The sequence below is a fragment of the Lutra lutra genome, chromosome 6 (genome assembly GCF_902655055.1).
Source record: "Lutra lutra chromosome 6, mLutLut1.2, whole genome shotgun sequence".
Taxonomy (NCBI): Eukaryota; Metazoa; Chordata; class Mammalia; order Carnivora; family Mustelidae; genus Lutra; species Lutra lutra.
Window position 1 is genome coordinate 78,005,669 of NC_062283.1, and position 13,691 is coordinate 78,019,359.

Sequence of the window (13,691 nt, forward strand, 5' to 3'; positions counted from 1 at the left end):
GCCTGAGCCTAACATCACAACCTTCTAATTATTGAGTAAATTATTGAGGACGACATTTTGTTTTCTATGAGGTATAGAATGAACCGTAAGAGATTACCTAGGTCAACAGCTTATTCCAACTGGCTTAGGGGGCATGTACCCTTGAAAAGATATTGCAAAAATACAAAAAGGATTTTAAATATTAGATGAGTGGGCCAGGTCCTCCAAGCTTGAAGTCGATAGAGAAGTCTATATGGAAAAGGGGAAATTCCAGTCCAGTTTTGAAGAATTAGGATTTGAAGCGTTCCTAGAGGAAGCTTTAGTACGTTCCTGGTCGGAGGACCAATGCGAACTTATTTTAGCGCAACCTGCTGCTCAGCACAGCAGAGTTACCCACACCGGCTCCTCATACCTCCGCATTTCAACCAGAAAGTACCTCCCGGCGGGCGTTGCCCCTCCAGGCTCAACGCATCCGCGCGAGGAACCCCGAGACAGCGTCCACCTCGCCCAGCTTCCGCTTCCGGCTCTTCAGGCTCCGCCTCAGCGGAAAAGGCGGTGTGCGGGAGGGGGCAGAGAGGTGGGAAACTGTACGTATCGCGCAGGCGCACCGTGGGCGACAGCAATGGCGATGTCGTGCCCATTGAATAGGTATCTGCTGCTCATGGCGCAAGAGCACCTGGAGTTCCGCTTGCCGGTGAGTCCGCAGCGCCCTCCACAACTTCTTGACGGGAGAGGACGGCACAGTGGGGGTTGGTGTGCGGGCGGCGGAGATCTCAGCTTGAGCAAGCAGGGATCCGGGGGTGTTTGCTTGTCGGAGGTATCACGCGTCCCTGGTCCCTCGGACCCTGGGAAGGATCCTAGCTCGGCGGAGGGTGTGTGAGAGAGAAGTCCAAGACAGACTCTCACAGACTTGCCAAGCATTTTCATTCATTCTTCTGCCCATGCGTCAAGTATTGGAGTTAGGCCGGTGGATATGACCCGTCGTCTCGCTCCAGGAGCTCTTCCCCCAGCAGAGAATAGAGTCAGCTAACGGAAATGCTCAGTGCAGTGTTTTAAGTGGCAAATATGCAGGTCAAAGCCCGTGGAGGAGGGTGGGATTTCTGGAGGTGGTGGTTGGTGGCAGGGGTTAGATGATGGAGAAGTTGGGGAAAGTGTTTCATTCATTCCAGAACATTTTCAGAGTGCTTGTAATTGCATGTGCTGGGCGCTGGGGATATGGAAATGGTAAAGACGGTTTCTGTCTTCAAGGAGCTTACTGTTTAGGCTAAGGTCCGAGCAGATGTATGAACATTTTAAGAAATAACATTTGTAAGTGCAGTGGTAGATATGTAGGGCGATACGAGAGCATAGAAGAGGAATCTGATCCACCTGAAGTGTGGGGCATGTTGGCCTTTAAGAGGGCATGCATGAGGATATGACACTTCAACAATAACTAAAGTATGAGTAGGAGTTAGCCAGGCCAAGGATAAATAAATTAGAATTACAATTCAGTATTGAAATATGAAATATTGTAGCTGAGAGTGACAGAAAAAAAAGAGCAGGAGATGTAGATAGGGGCCAGAAAATGCAAAGCCTTGAGTACGCTGGAAGGGAAGAGAAAATTTATTTGCTTGTAAGGGAAACTTACTGAAGAGTTTTGAGCAAAGAAGATTTTTTAAGAAAAAATCACTTTGGCAGCAATAATGAGGACAGATTTGAGAGGAATAAGTCTGGAAGCAGAGACCAGTTAGGAGCTTGTTGAAATAGTTTTGTTAGTAGAATAAGAGGCCTGAATTAAGGCAGGGGTAAAATCATGGGATAGATGGAACATACTTAGGTGATGAAATCATCATCACTTGATGATTGAATATGGGGGGGACAGGGGCCAGTCAAGGATGACTCCTGGGTTGCATCTCCACTTAAAATGTAGAACACAGGCAGATGGAAGATTTAAATTTTGGTTATGCTGAATTTGATGTGTTTCTGTAATATCAAGTGGAGATGACCAGGGATGGCGGGGGAGGCATTGAATTTAGGACTATGCATGGAGTACAATAGAGTGGTGTGGACTGGTAGTAGATGTTTGGAAGCTTCTGCATATGAACATCGGGGGAGGAAGTGAAATTATTCATAGAAGGCATAATGTTGACAGAGTGGGGGGGGCAAATACAGGAGCTTGGAATTATTGATAGTGGGGGGAAGTGAGAAAAGAGGCGGTAATGAAGAGGTTTGGCAGGTGTCAGAATAGAAAGACTTTGCGGGCACAGAAATCAGGAGGGTAAATTTCTAGGAATTTTGCTAATAACTGTTGTGTAGAGTTTTGGAGTGGGGTGGTGAGCTAGATTGCTTGATTTAATGGTCACTGGAAAATGAGGAAGGGGAGATAGACTGCTCTTAACTAGAGCGTAAGAAGGGAAAGTTGAGATTGGTTAACAGTTTGAGGAAGGCCTAGGGTTAAGCAGAGTTCACAGGCTGAACAGGGGAGAATGGATATAGGGGCACAGTGGGAGGTGTTGGCCTTTCACTAGAAGGGGGGAGTGGGCAAGGAGAGTTAAGCTGGAAATGAGGTAGCTGCCTGAGGGTCTGTTTTCTAGGTTATGAATGAGTCAAGGTTGTTTCTTGAGAGATCAGGGACCAAGCAGTTGAGTGGATACATTGGGGAAAAATAGTTAAATTTGAAATAGTCATTGAGAGTAAAAGAGGGAGTTGACAAGTTAAACATTGAGAACACAGGTATTAGAGCAATGCTGGAAATCCAGCTAGGGCTATGATCATGTCTTTGTAATTGTGCTGAGATTCTCTAGTTTTCTTCAGTTGTGTGCGATTCACTGGCCTTAGGAGCAGTGAAGGAAGACTGTGGCATTGATTCAGGATTAATGTTTTGCTGAGCAGGTACACTGGCAAGATAGTGGCATAAAGGCATAGAATTTCATGGAGGAGGTAATATTTTAATAGATCTTAATTGATGAAGAGCTATTTTGTGGATAAAGAGGATTGGAAAGCACACTTCAGTAAGAAACAAAAACAAGTGGAAGGAGTTGATTATGGTGGTTTGGGGTGTGGGATGTGGGGAGTGAGGATGAAGTAATGGGCAGTGGCGGTAGAGAGGTGGGTAGGATCCAGAGTTTGGAATGTTTTGAAACCATTGCAAGGAATTGGTATTTTATTTTAGATTTAACGGGGGAGCCATTGACTCTTTAAGCCAGGAAGTGACAATTTTTTTTCTTTCTACACCAGTAAGTGACTAGTAATCATTTGTGTTTTAGAAGGAGAATTGTGGAGCACCAGAGAAGGAGTACTGGAGTGGAAAAAGAGGCCAAGGAGGTTGTGTGCCTTAGTCCAGCAATGCAGTGAGAATGGAGTGGTTAGGCTGCAGTCTTCAAAATAGCATCCCTAGTACTTGGACATTTTACCTGTTTCTTTGTCTTAAATTATTCTTAGTGTCTTACCCTGGTGTCAGTTTAATCTCCCAAAAAGCTCATTTCTCTTTTTAAAATTAATTAATGAATTAATTTGGCAGAAATCATAAGTAGGCAGAGAGGGAGGCAGAAGAGGGGTTGGGGAGTGGGGAGCAGACTCCCTGCTGAGCAGAGAGCTAGATGCAGGGCTTGATCCCAGGACTCTGGGATCATGACCTGAGCCGAAGGCAGAGGCCCAACCCACTGAGCCACCCAGATGCCCCTCATTTCTCTTTTCCACCCTCATTGTCCCAAGGCTGAAACTTCCTAGTCTGGCATTAGCCCACTGTTGCATGTTCTTTGTCTCCCCCCACTCCCACCTCAGTGCAGCCAAGAGAGAATCCCCATCATTCCCTGAATGATGCTCTCAGTTTTCATGCTTTGGCCTGTGCTTCCTTTTGTCTAGTTGGGTCTTCCCTATTTCAGTCTTCAATCTATTGATTTTATGTAGTCAATCTTCATTGAGATTTACCCACATATTTATTTTAGGTTTATTTTTTTACTTGATTTCTTTTTCAACTCTGCAGTTTCCTTTTTAATAGATTTTTAGTTTTTGCCTAAATTCTTAATTATGTCTTTTATCCCCTTGAATATAAAAAGCACAGTTATGTTAAGTCTGACAAACTATAGAAAACATGTATTAAATATGATAAAAGTAGTCCTGTGGGCCCCTTGCTTCTGTGTACTGTTTCTCTTGGTTCTTTTTCATATGTGTGCTGGCTTATTTTTTAAATCTGCACTAGATATATTTGGAAAGTTATCTGAAGAAATAACATGAGGCCTAGGGTGATGTAAATCCCCCTGAAGTAGAAGCATTAATGATCTAGGATGCCTTAAACTCATTTCCAGGTATTAAGTTTTGTTTCTATTCTGATTTATACATGTTCCTCTGGTATGTAGCTTTTGGAGATCCCAGTCCAAACTGGGTGGTCTATCAAGCTATCTTTCTTTTATATGGATGGCACAATATTCTTTTTGTTCTTCTGGCTCCATTAAGCTGTCAAAAGGACCATCTAGCCCCACAGGTGCTTTTGGAATTGGTCAATGTCCTGGGAAGCAAGTGGCTGCACCTTGGGATTTCTGGCTTCTCCTGAAGTTTAGTTTGGTAATTCTTGTAATTGCTCCATGCGTCCAAGCAGATGCCAGGTTTTTCTAGTTCTTCTCAGCAGAAGGCTTAATCTGAATTACCTAGTTTGCCATCGCTAGAAGGGGAAGTCCTCTTTCGTCTGTGCAGATTCTCTCTGTATTCCAGGGCTTAAGTCAGTTTCCATGAAAACTTTTCTTCTGAAACTTAAGTGATCTTTTCTCCTTTGAACTCTAATGTAATACCTTTTTGATTTTACTTTTTTAAGAGCACTCACTGTTTTACAGCTCACATTTCAATTAACTAAGTTGAATGTTCTTTTTTTTTTTTTTTTTAAAGATTTTATTTATTTATTTGACAGAGATCACAAGTAGGCAGAGAGGCAGGCAGAGAGAGATAGGAGGAAGCAGGCTCTCCGCCGAGCAGAGAGCCCGATGCGGGGCTCGATCCCAGGACCCTGGGATCATGACCTGAGCCGAAGGCAGAGGCCTTAACCCACTGAGCCACCCAGGCGCCCCTAAGTTGAATGTTCTATTAGACCATAAGCTCCCTGAAGATAAATATGTATTTATCTTTACATAGCTCAGTGCCTTGTACATATTAGTTTCATAGTAAGTATTGAGTGAGAGGATCCCTTTGAGAAAGGCAATCAAGAGGACAGTCTACACTTTTGAGTACATCTGCTGTTTTAGAACTGCTAAGCAGAAAAAGAATGAGTAGCTGCATTTATGATTTAAAATGAGAGATTAGGAATATAATGTGGCCCTGTTTTACCTTTGTAGAGTTAATCAAGGCCCGTTTTAGTTGGCACCTGCCTTTTTGTACTAGAGTTCAGATACCTGGGTTTTATTGCTGGCTCTGAAACAAACTAAATAGATGAAAAAGTGAGTGGCTAAAAGAAATGAAAAGCTCATGTGAATTAATGCATGAGACATGCCCCAGATCATGCTGTATTTTTAGATCCAGTAAATTCTTTTGTTCCTAATATAGGAAGATTCTCAACTAGAAAGTGAATTTGCTGTAAGAGCAAAGATTTTGTGTTTTGCTTTTTCCAGGTAAATTGATGGCATAGTATAATACAAGTTTTTCTCATAAATTTAAAACTTGGGTTATCACATTTATTTTAAATTTTAAAACGTTGCTTAAGTTTGGGGTAGTGGAGCTAATGCTATGCTATAAGACTTCAATAATCCTTCGTGTTTTTTTTTTTTTTTTTAAAAAGCTCATAGAGCCTTTGTGGTTTGTTTTGGCCTGTTACTAATTTTTAACAAGGTATCTCAGGACCAGCAAATTTTGCAGTCAGATGCTCTGCCACTGAGCTTTACCCTTGGAGCAGCAAATGTTGATGTTTTAAATGTGAAGCTATGAATGAACAGTAATATTCTAGGCCAAAGTAACAATCTATAACTTCATTTTTTTTTTGTTTTAAGAATGATAAGTTGGTCAGTCTTGCTTGATTTCTTGAGCCACTGGACTTCAGGTTCATCATCCTCTTGATTCCTTTACTTAACACCCTAGGTTTTGTGCCCTGTTGTCACAGACCTCTTTCCTTCATGAGGTAGCTATGATTCCTGTTTTCCAGATGAGAGAAGTGCCTTGTATAAAACCACATGGCCACTATTAGGAAGAGGTGAAAGTAAAATTGTGATTCATCTAATTCCCAAGTCCCATGATGCCTTCTATTTAAATATATGTCATGTGTGTTTCAAAATGACTTTGGGGTTACCTTCAGTATTTACTGATAGACTATGCAAGTTCTTGCTTTGTTCATATAATTCAACTGAATTTAGCCCCTTGTAAATCCAGGGATTAAAGAAAAAAAATTTGTTGCATAGTCAAAAGGAAAAATAGAAAAAGTATGAATTGCTCAAACCTTCTATTCCTTTTTGTCTTGAGGTAGAGAATGGGGTGGTCTGGGTATACTGTCTCATGGTGGCTGTGGCTCATGATGAGCTTGGTGTTAAAGTCCGCTTCTCCTAGTTGGGATGAAAGGGGACTGTAGGCACCCAGCAGAGAGGATGCATCTCTGATTGAGTTACCTCCTCCGTGAGACCTACAGAGAGGTGTGGGATTCTACCTGCTTTATGGTAGAGCTCTAAGACTAAATTTGTTAGAATGTTATTTGAGGAGACTTTATTTGTTAGTATATATTGTAAAATTTATATAGTCATCTTGTATTTATCAGTGCAAAGTGATTGTTTCACAGAATGTAGTATTATCTGAACATATTTCAACTTTGCATTCCTGATGTTTTTAAAGTAGCTATTGTGTTCTCTTTCTAGTTCTGTAACTTGAGCCAGAAAGAAGAGGCTAACTTACTGTAACTTCTGTTTAATGAATCAACAGTGAGGCTTCCTGGTTAATCACTTATTTCTTGTCTAAATATCCTCAGCTTATCTGTTTAATAATTCATGTATTTTTATTGATCAGTTGTCAGATTTACTTGCCCATAGTTTTATCATCTGTTTTTTTCCAAAATCAGGGCATTTTCTGAGCAAGTCTTTTGGCAGCCTTCTTGTTATGTAAAATTTCTCAGAAATTACTTAACTGTGGTTGTGACTGTAAAATTTTTTCAGAACATAGAGTTGTAATTTGCCTGGTGCTGAAATTTAAATGCCCCAGGTAGGTCACTTAACCACTCTTAAAAAAATCTTACTATACCTATATCTGTTAATAGACTTTGAGTTCCCTGTGTTAAAATGTGTTCTTTCTATAATATTTTCAATGTAGGAAATAAAGTCTTTGCTTTCACTTTTTGGAGGTCAGTTCATCAGTAGTCAGGAAACTTATGGAAAGGTAAGTTGAATTTATATTTTTCATTAGACCATGTGCAGTATATTTATAAGAATCTTGGGTTTGAAGAGAAGAACTGCAAACGTTTATATTTATATAGCTACTTGTTTCTGTTTCTAGGGGCAATTGAATAAAAAGCATATTTTTGGAAAAGTTGTGGTTTTGGAACGTCATTTAAGTTTATTTCCAGTATTCATTTAGTTTACTCGTTTTTAATTTTTAACTCAACACTTGTACTGTACTTGGTATCTTAGTTGAAAAAAAAAGGACAGTTTTCTGTTGATGAGGTATGATTAAAATTAGAATTTAGAATCTAGCGGAATTTCAGATTTAATTTGGAATTATTTAAACATTTGAAATTATGCATGTATAAGATTGTGAATTTATGAGCTTTATATTTTGTATTTGATAGTTTATCAGTGTATTAGAGAAGTTTGGGAAATAAAAAAAGTCATTCCTGGGCACCTGGGTGGCTCAGGGGGTTAAAGCCTCTGCCTTGGGCTCAGGTCATGATCCCAGAGTCCTGGGATTGAGCCCTGCATCAGGCTCTCTGCTTAGCAGGGAGCCTACTGCCTCCCCTCTCTCTCTGCCTGCCTCTCTGCCTACTTGTGATCTCTGTCTGTCAAATAAATAAATAATCTTAAAAAAGAAAAAAAAAGTCATTCCTAATTCTTCTTCCTTCATGTGACTTATAATTTGAGGGCAGGGCCTTCCAGTCTTTTTTCATATGCTTTTTTTCCCCTTTAGTTCAATTTTTTAAAAAAATCATGATTCACCTTTTTTTTTTTTCCCTCCAAAGATTTTCTTTATTTATTTGACAGAGCACAAGTAGGCAGAGTAGCAGGCAGAGGGATAGGGAGAAGCAGGCTCTCCGCTGAGCAGGGAGCCCGATGCGGAGCTCAATCCCAAGACCCCGGGATCATGACCTGAGCAGAAGGCAGCTGCTTAACCATCTGAGCCACCTAGCTGCTCCTTCCCTTTAGTTCTAATACTACTTATGAACTTCTTCAGTCTCTTTTTCACTTGATAGTATTAATATAGGTCCGTGTTGCTACATAGCCTTCATTACTAACAGGGTCATATAATATTTTCTATTGATTAGTTCTGTCATTTATCTAATTACATTCAGATTGCTTTTACGTTTTTCTAATAAAAATAATATTGAGATAACCATCTTTTTTCTGTTTGGATTATTTTGAATTTTTCTGTAGAGTAGTTATAAATATTGGAAGAAGAAAGAATGGCAGGGAGGATTTCTTCCAGAAGATTAGAGAACTTAGTTGAAAGTCTGCTAAAGTTGGACTTCTATTTCTAATTGATTTTCACGTACTGAGGGAGGAGGAAGAAAGGGCGAGTATAGATATAATTGGGTAAGCATGTTGAACTGAAGTCAGGGTTCTGCTTTGTTTTTCTGTATTCTGGCAAGGGGTCATCAGGGTGGAGATGAAAAGTGCCTGTAATCGGGGCTCCTGGATGGCTCAGTTGATTAAGCAACCAACTCTTGATTTCTGCTCAAGTCATAATCTCAGAGTTGGGAGATCAAGCCCCACGTTAAGTTCCAGGCTTAAAGTGGAGCTTGCTTAGGTCTCTCTCTTTCCCCCTCTCCCTTCTACTCCCATGTACACCCATGCATGCTCTATCTCTGAAAATAAGATAAAATAAAATAAATTTTTAAAAAGTGCCTATAATCTTGATGGTTGAGACAGAGGATTGATAAACACTTCTGATGCACCTGACACTTTTCCTTAGATAAAATAATAAGAATTAATGATAATATACCCTATGATTTTCATCATAGTTATTTCTACCCCTCAGGTGGCCACAGCTACTTAAAAGAGGGATCATTCAAAGAAATACATTATGTAGAAGTTAAAAGTAAAATAGCTATATTATCAGGAATGATCGACAATAAAAAATTCTGAGATTTTACTTTGGGGTAAAATATGCATTAATTACTTCGGTCAAAATACATAATACAAAATACATGCAAAATTGATCTTAAGTTTAACCTTATATTTGCTGATATTTGCATTTATGGTCATTTATAAAAGTGTTCTGATGTTGTACTATATTATCCTAACAGGTTACCTATTAAAATAAGTTTACTTTTTTACTATTGGAGTAATTTTTATTTTGGTTAGAGTATTCTTACATAAAAGTAACAAGTAGGAATCTCTCATTGACTTCTTGGCTAGAGAAGCATATGAGGCCATAAAACCAGTTACAAGTTGTATATTGTTATTTTTTTCAGTCTCCTTTTTGGATTCTTAGCATTCCCTCAGAAGATATTGCCAGAAACTTAATGAAACGAACAGTGTGTGCCAAGTAAGAGAAACTTATACTGTTTTCCTGCAGATTGTATAACGTACTTCTCATACTACTCTGTCCTTCTTGCCGCTCTGTTGGCGGAGAATTAGGGGTTTGTTGTGGGGAGCTCTCTTTAGCTTGCAGATACATGAATTTGCCACTGGGTGGTGATGGTAGAACAGGGAGTTTTCTGCTGAAACTGATGGTGAGGGAATGTTAGTGGTGAAATGCATGAACACTTGTTTTTGGGGTAATTTTTTTAAACTTCTGTATTAAGCAGGAATATAGTTTAAGATGTAAAGGCTTATTTCATAGGTTAAATGCCACATTTAATTATAATCAAAGTATTGAAAATCTAAATATTTTTTCTTATATATGGCTTTTAGTTGGGTCAGCAGATAAGTCTGAAATGACAAAAAGTGAGGACTGCTGTGAAATGTTTTGCTGCTTTATTTGTTAGAGAGCGAAGTCCTGATTATCTTATCTTGTGTGGATTACTATAATGATGTTGTTTATAGTTTATCCTATCTGTTTTCTAGATTTTATCTTTGGTGTCTGATCTTTTTTCCCATTTCTTCCTTCCTTCCCTCCCTCCTTCCTTCCCAATCTTTTTTTTTTTTTTTAAAGATTTTATTTATTTATTTGACAGAGAGAGATCACAAGTAGACAGAAAGGCAGGCAGAGAGAGAGAGAGAGAGAGGGAAGCAGGCTCCCTGCCGAGCAGAGAGCCCGATGCGGGACTCAATCCCAGGACCCTGAGATCATGACCTGAGCCGAAGGCAGCGGCTTAACCCACTGAGCCACCCAGGCGCCCCCTTCCCAGTCTTTTAAGTTGAAACTTGCTAATGGGTTTTACTATTCAGTAAAAATGACCAGTAGACAGAAACATAACTAAAAAAAATATCTTCTGAACAATTATTACTTTTGATTAACATATTAAAATTTATGGTTCTAAGAGTTGCTTGATTTCAGTAGATAAGTCTTATTAGGTTTGAAATAGCTGCTTGAGGACCAGGTACTTATATACTTCCTTCAAAGCTTTTATCTTCTCCTGAATTTACTTAATGGTAAAATTAGTAATTATGTAATGATTGTATAATATTATATAATAATTTCCTTGCCTACTTTCTATTCTCTATATATTTTGAATAGCTGAGGTTGGGTATACCTTCAGTGATAGCTAAGTAAGGGTGGTATTACTATAGAGGTCCTCTGTCTATAAATTCAATAGAAAGCAAAGGAGGAGTTCATTTTCAAATGATAAAATTCACAGTCCTAATTGTAGCATTAATTGTTCTGGAAATAAAATAGACTATTATAAGCATGGATTGAAAATTAACTTAAATTTAAGGGTTTTTTTTGTGGTAGACTAGGGATTGAAAGTTAATTTTGTTTTGTTGATTTATTTTTAACATGGAATATTTTGAGCATATTACAAAAAGGATGAAAAATATAATAAACACCCAGGTATCTACCTTGTTAGATCTCAAATTTTGAGATACTTGCCACAGCTTTCTTAAAAAAAAAAAAAAAGTGGTTTACAGAAACTGTTGACTCTGTGCACCTTTCCCAATTCTACTCCCCTCCTTCCCTCAAAGGATAGTTTCTTAAATTTTGTCAGAAAGATTCATTATTACTTCCATAATCACTAAAATATTTGAGATTATTGGGGCACCTGGGTGACTTAATTGTTAAGCGTCTGCCTTCAACTCAGGTCATGATCCCAGGGTCCTAGGATCGAGCCCTGCATTGGGCTCCCTGCTAGGTGAGAGGCCTGCTTCTCCCTCTCCCATTCCCCCTCTCGTGTTCCCTCTCTTGCTGTGTTTCTGTCAAATAAATGAAAACTTTTAAAGGAAAATATACTTGAAATTATTGTATTAGTAAGTTGATATCCATGCTTATTTATATATCACCTATCAGAAGTGTGGCAGCCTATATAAGCTTTGTAATCACTAAAGTATGGATCACAGTAGTTAAATCATATATATATCAAAACTGTTTACTCTGAAAATCTAAATCATTAAAGGTATTATTATAAATTAGTGTTCCAATTATAGCTGAAGCTTTTGGTGTTATGTGCCTAATCTTTATTTTGACTATTTAAAATATAAATTTATTATATATAAATTCTTTCTAAAAAAGAGGATATGGAGTCCTATTTTGTTGATTCTAGGTTATTGTTATAAGCATTAATTTCTACGTTATACGGTATAATAGCTCCTTAGGGGTAATTATAATCCATGAAACTGCCTTTCCCTGAATTGGGTTGGGATTTTTTTTTTTTTTAAAGTTTTTGAGGAGCAGTGTATTATAGTGCATGTAGACATGTGTGTAGTCTAGAGTCTGATGGATTGAAATCCTAGCTTCTTTAATTGCTATATGACCTGAAAGAGTCATCCTTGTCCCTCAGTTTCCTCATGAGTTCAATGGGTGATGATACTGGAAGCTACCTCATAGGCCTCCTATGAGGAACAGTTACAAATCCATATTAAATGGCCTTAGAACAGGCCCTTGTACTTTGAGTTATATTATATGTTAGCTTTTATTATTTTTTATTGTTCTTGTTTTTCAAGGTTTTCCCTTTCCAGAGGTTGAATTACATATGCTTCCCCTCAGTTTATGCTTCCAGAAGTCTTCTCCCTTGGGTTTCATGAAGGCAGTGAGCTTTGTTCTGTTGTGTCTTCATGCACAGAACAATTCCTGGTATATAATAATACTTAATAAATATTTGCTGAATAAATGAATTGATTTAGCTTATTATAATCTCTTAACATTAAGAAAAAATCCTGAATACATGGAATTTGGGGACATCTATTCTGAATAATTGTGTTTGCTGCTTTTTACTCCTTGTATGTTTGTATAGCTGAGGTCACCCCTTTAGTGATGGCTAAGTAAGAGAAGGATTACTGTAGAGGCCCTCTTTCAATAAATTCAATAGAAAGGAAATGAAGTTTATTTTCAAAGGATAATATTCTCCATCCTAATGGCAGCATTAATTACATTTATAAAGTAGTTTGAATCTAAATGCACAAAACTATGCTACTATGTAGATTTGAGTTCCATTACAACGAATTCTTGTTTGTAATGAAATTTGCTTGTAATTGTTTACATGTTCCTTGAAATTGGTGGAAGCATGAAGATTTTTTTTTACAGTAAGAATTTTCTTTTTGTAGTGGTTAGAAAAGTAACTAACAGTTATTAAATATTAGTAAGTAATAGCTAAATATTAATTGTAACATTTTTAACTGGTCATTTTTATTTTATGGAGCAGACACTGCAAAAAATTGGATTTGCTGCAACTTTTCACCTGTTTCACTAAAATAAATGATGTTGCTACATCATTTGTATTCCAATATAAAAATATAGTGATGAAAACTTGGAAAAATCTTGACTTAAGTTTCCTTCTTCTGTGTAGAGTTAAACTTCTTTGTGTGATTTGGACTTAATGTTTATTAACATTAAGTTACATTTATTAACTTAATGTTTATTAACACATTTCTCATTTATAGCTTAGAAAATATAGGCAATATTTGTATTAGTGGAACAAGCATAAAGAACGAGGGAAGTAATTATTCCATATTACTGCATGAACTGATTTTGTTACTGAGGTTAATAGTAATCATTTATTTCCTAGGTCCATATTTGAGCTATGGGGTCATGGAAAATCTCCAGAGGAGCTGTATAGTTCTCTTAAAAACTACCCTGTGGAGAAGATGGTACGTAGTGAAATTTTTATATAGGTGTATCTACAGATACTGTAGAATTATGAAGCTTTAAATAAATTATTTGCTTTTATTTTAGGTTCCGTTTCTACATTCAGATTCTACGTATAAAATAAAAATTCACACATTTAATAAAACATTGACACAAGAAGAAAAAGTCAAACGAATAGATGTAAGTGAATTTAGCAATAATGAAAAAAGCCTATGAGAATAATGTGGTCTGTTGCTGTTGATATGTAATAATTCTCAATTCTGTTAAGTGCTTATTTTGTGGCACACTGTGTGCTGATTCTCATGTTTTGTCTTAATGCTGATACCAAACTTACAAGATCGGTAGGACTATACAAGCACCATTTCTCCTTTAAAATT

At 37.8% G+C, this 13,691-nt stretch overlaps 1 protein-coding gene across 8 annotated transcripts in view; it reads left to right on the plus strand.

Annotated features, from left to right (window-relative positions):
* Positions 1-530: 530 nt before the first annotated feature.
* TRMT11 (tRNA methyltransferase 11 homolog) overlaps positions 531-13,691 on the plus strand; it is a 66,425-nt gene continuing 53,264 nt past the window's right edge. For 6 of the 8 annotated variants that reach the window (XM_047733242.1, XM_047733244.1, XM_047733248.1 and 3 more), the window contains exons 1-5: positions 531-673; positions 7,231-7,296; positions 9,545-9,618; positions 13,235-13,316; positions 13,402-13,494. In XM_047733242.1, coding sequence (XP_047589198.1) covers positions 602-673; positions 7,231-7,296; positions 9,545-9,618; positions 13,235-13,316; positions 13,402-13,494 — 387 coding nt within the window. In that variant the 5' untranslated portion in view covers positions 531-601. Of the gene's footprint in view, positions 674-4,245; positions 4,266-7,230; positions 7,297-9,544; positions 9,619-13,234; positions 13,317-13,401; positions 13,495-13,691 lie in introns of those variants that run through there. The other 2 variants (XM_047733249.1, XM_047733250.1) reach the window with 2 other exon arrangements.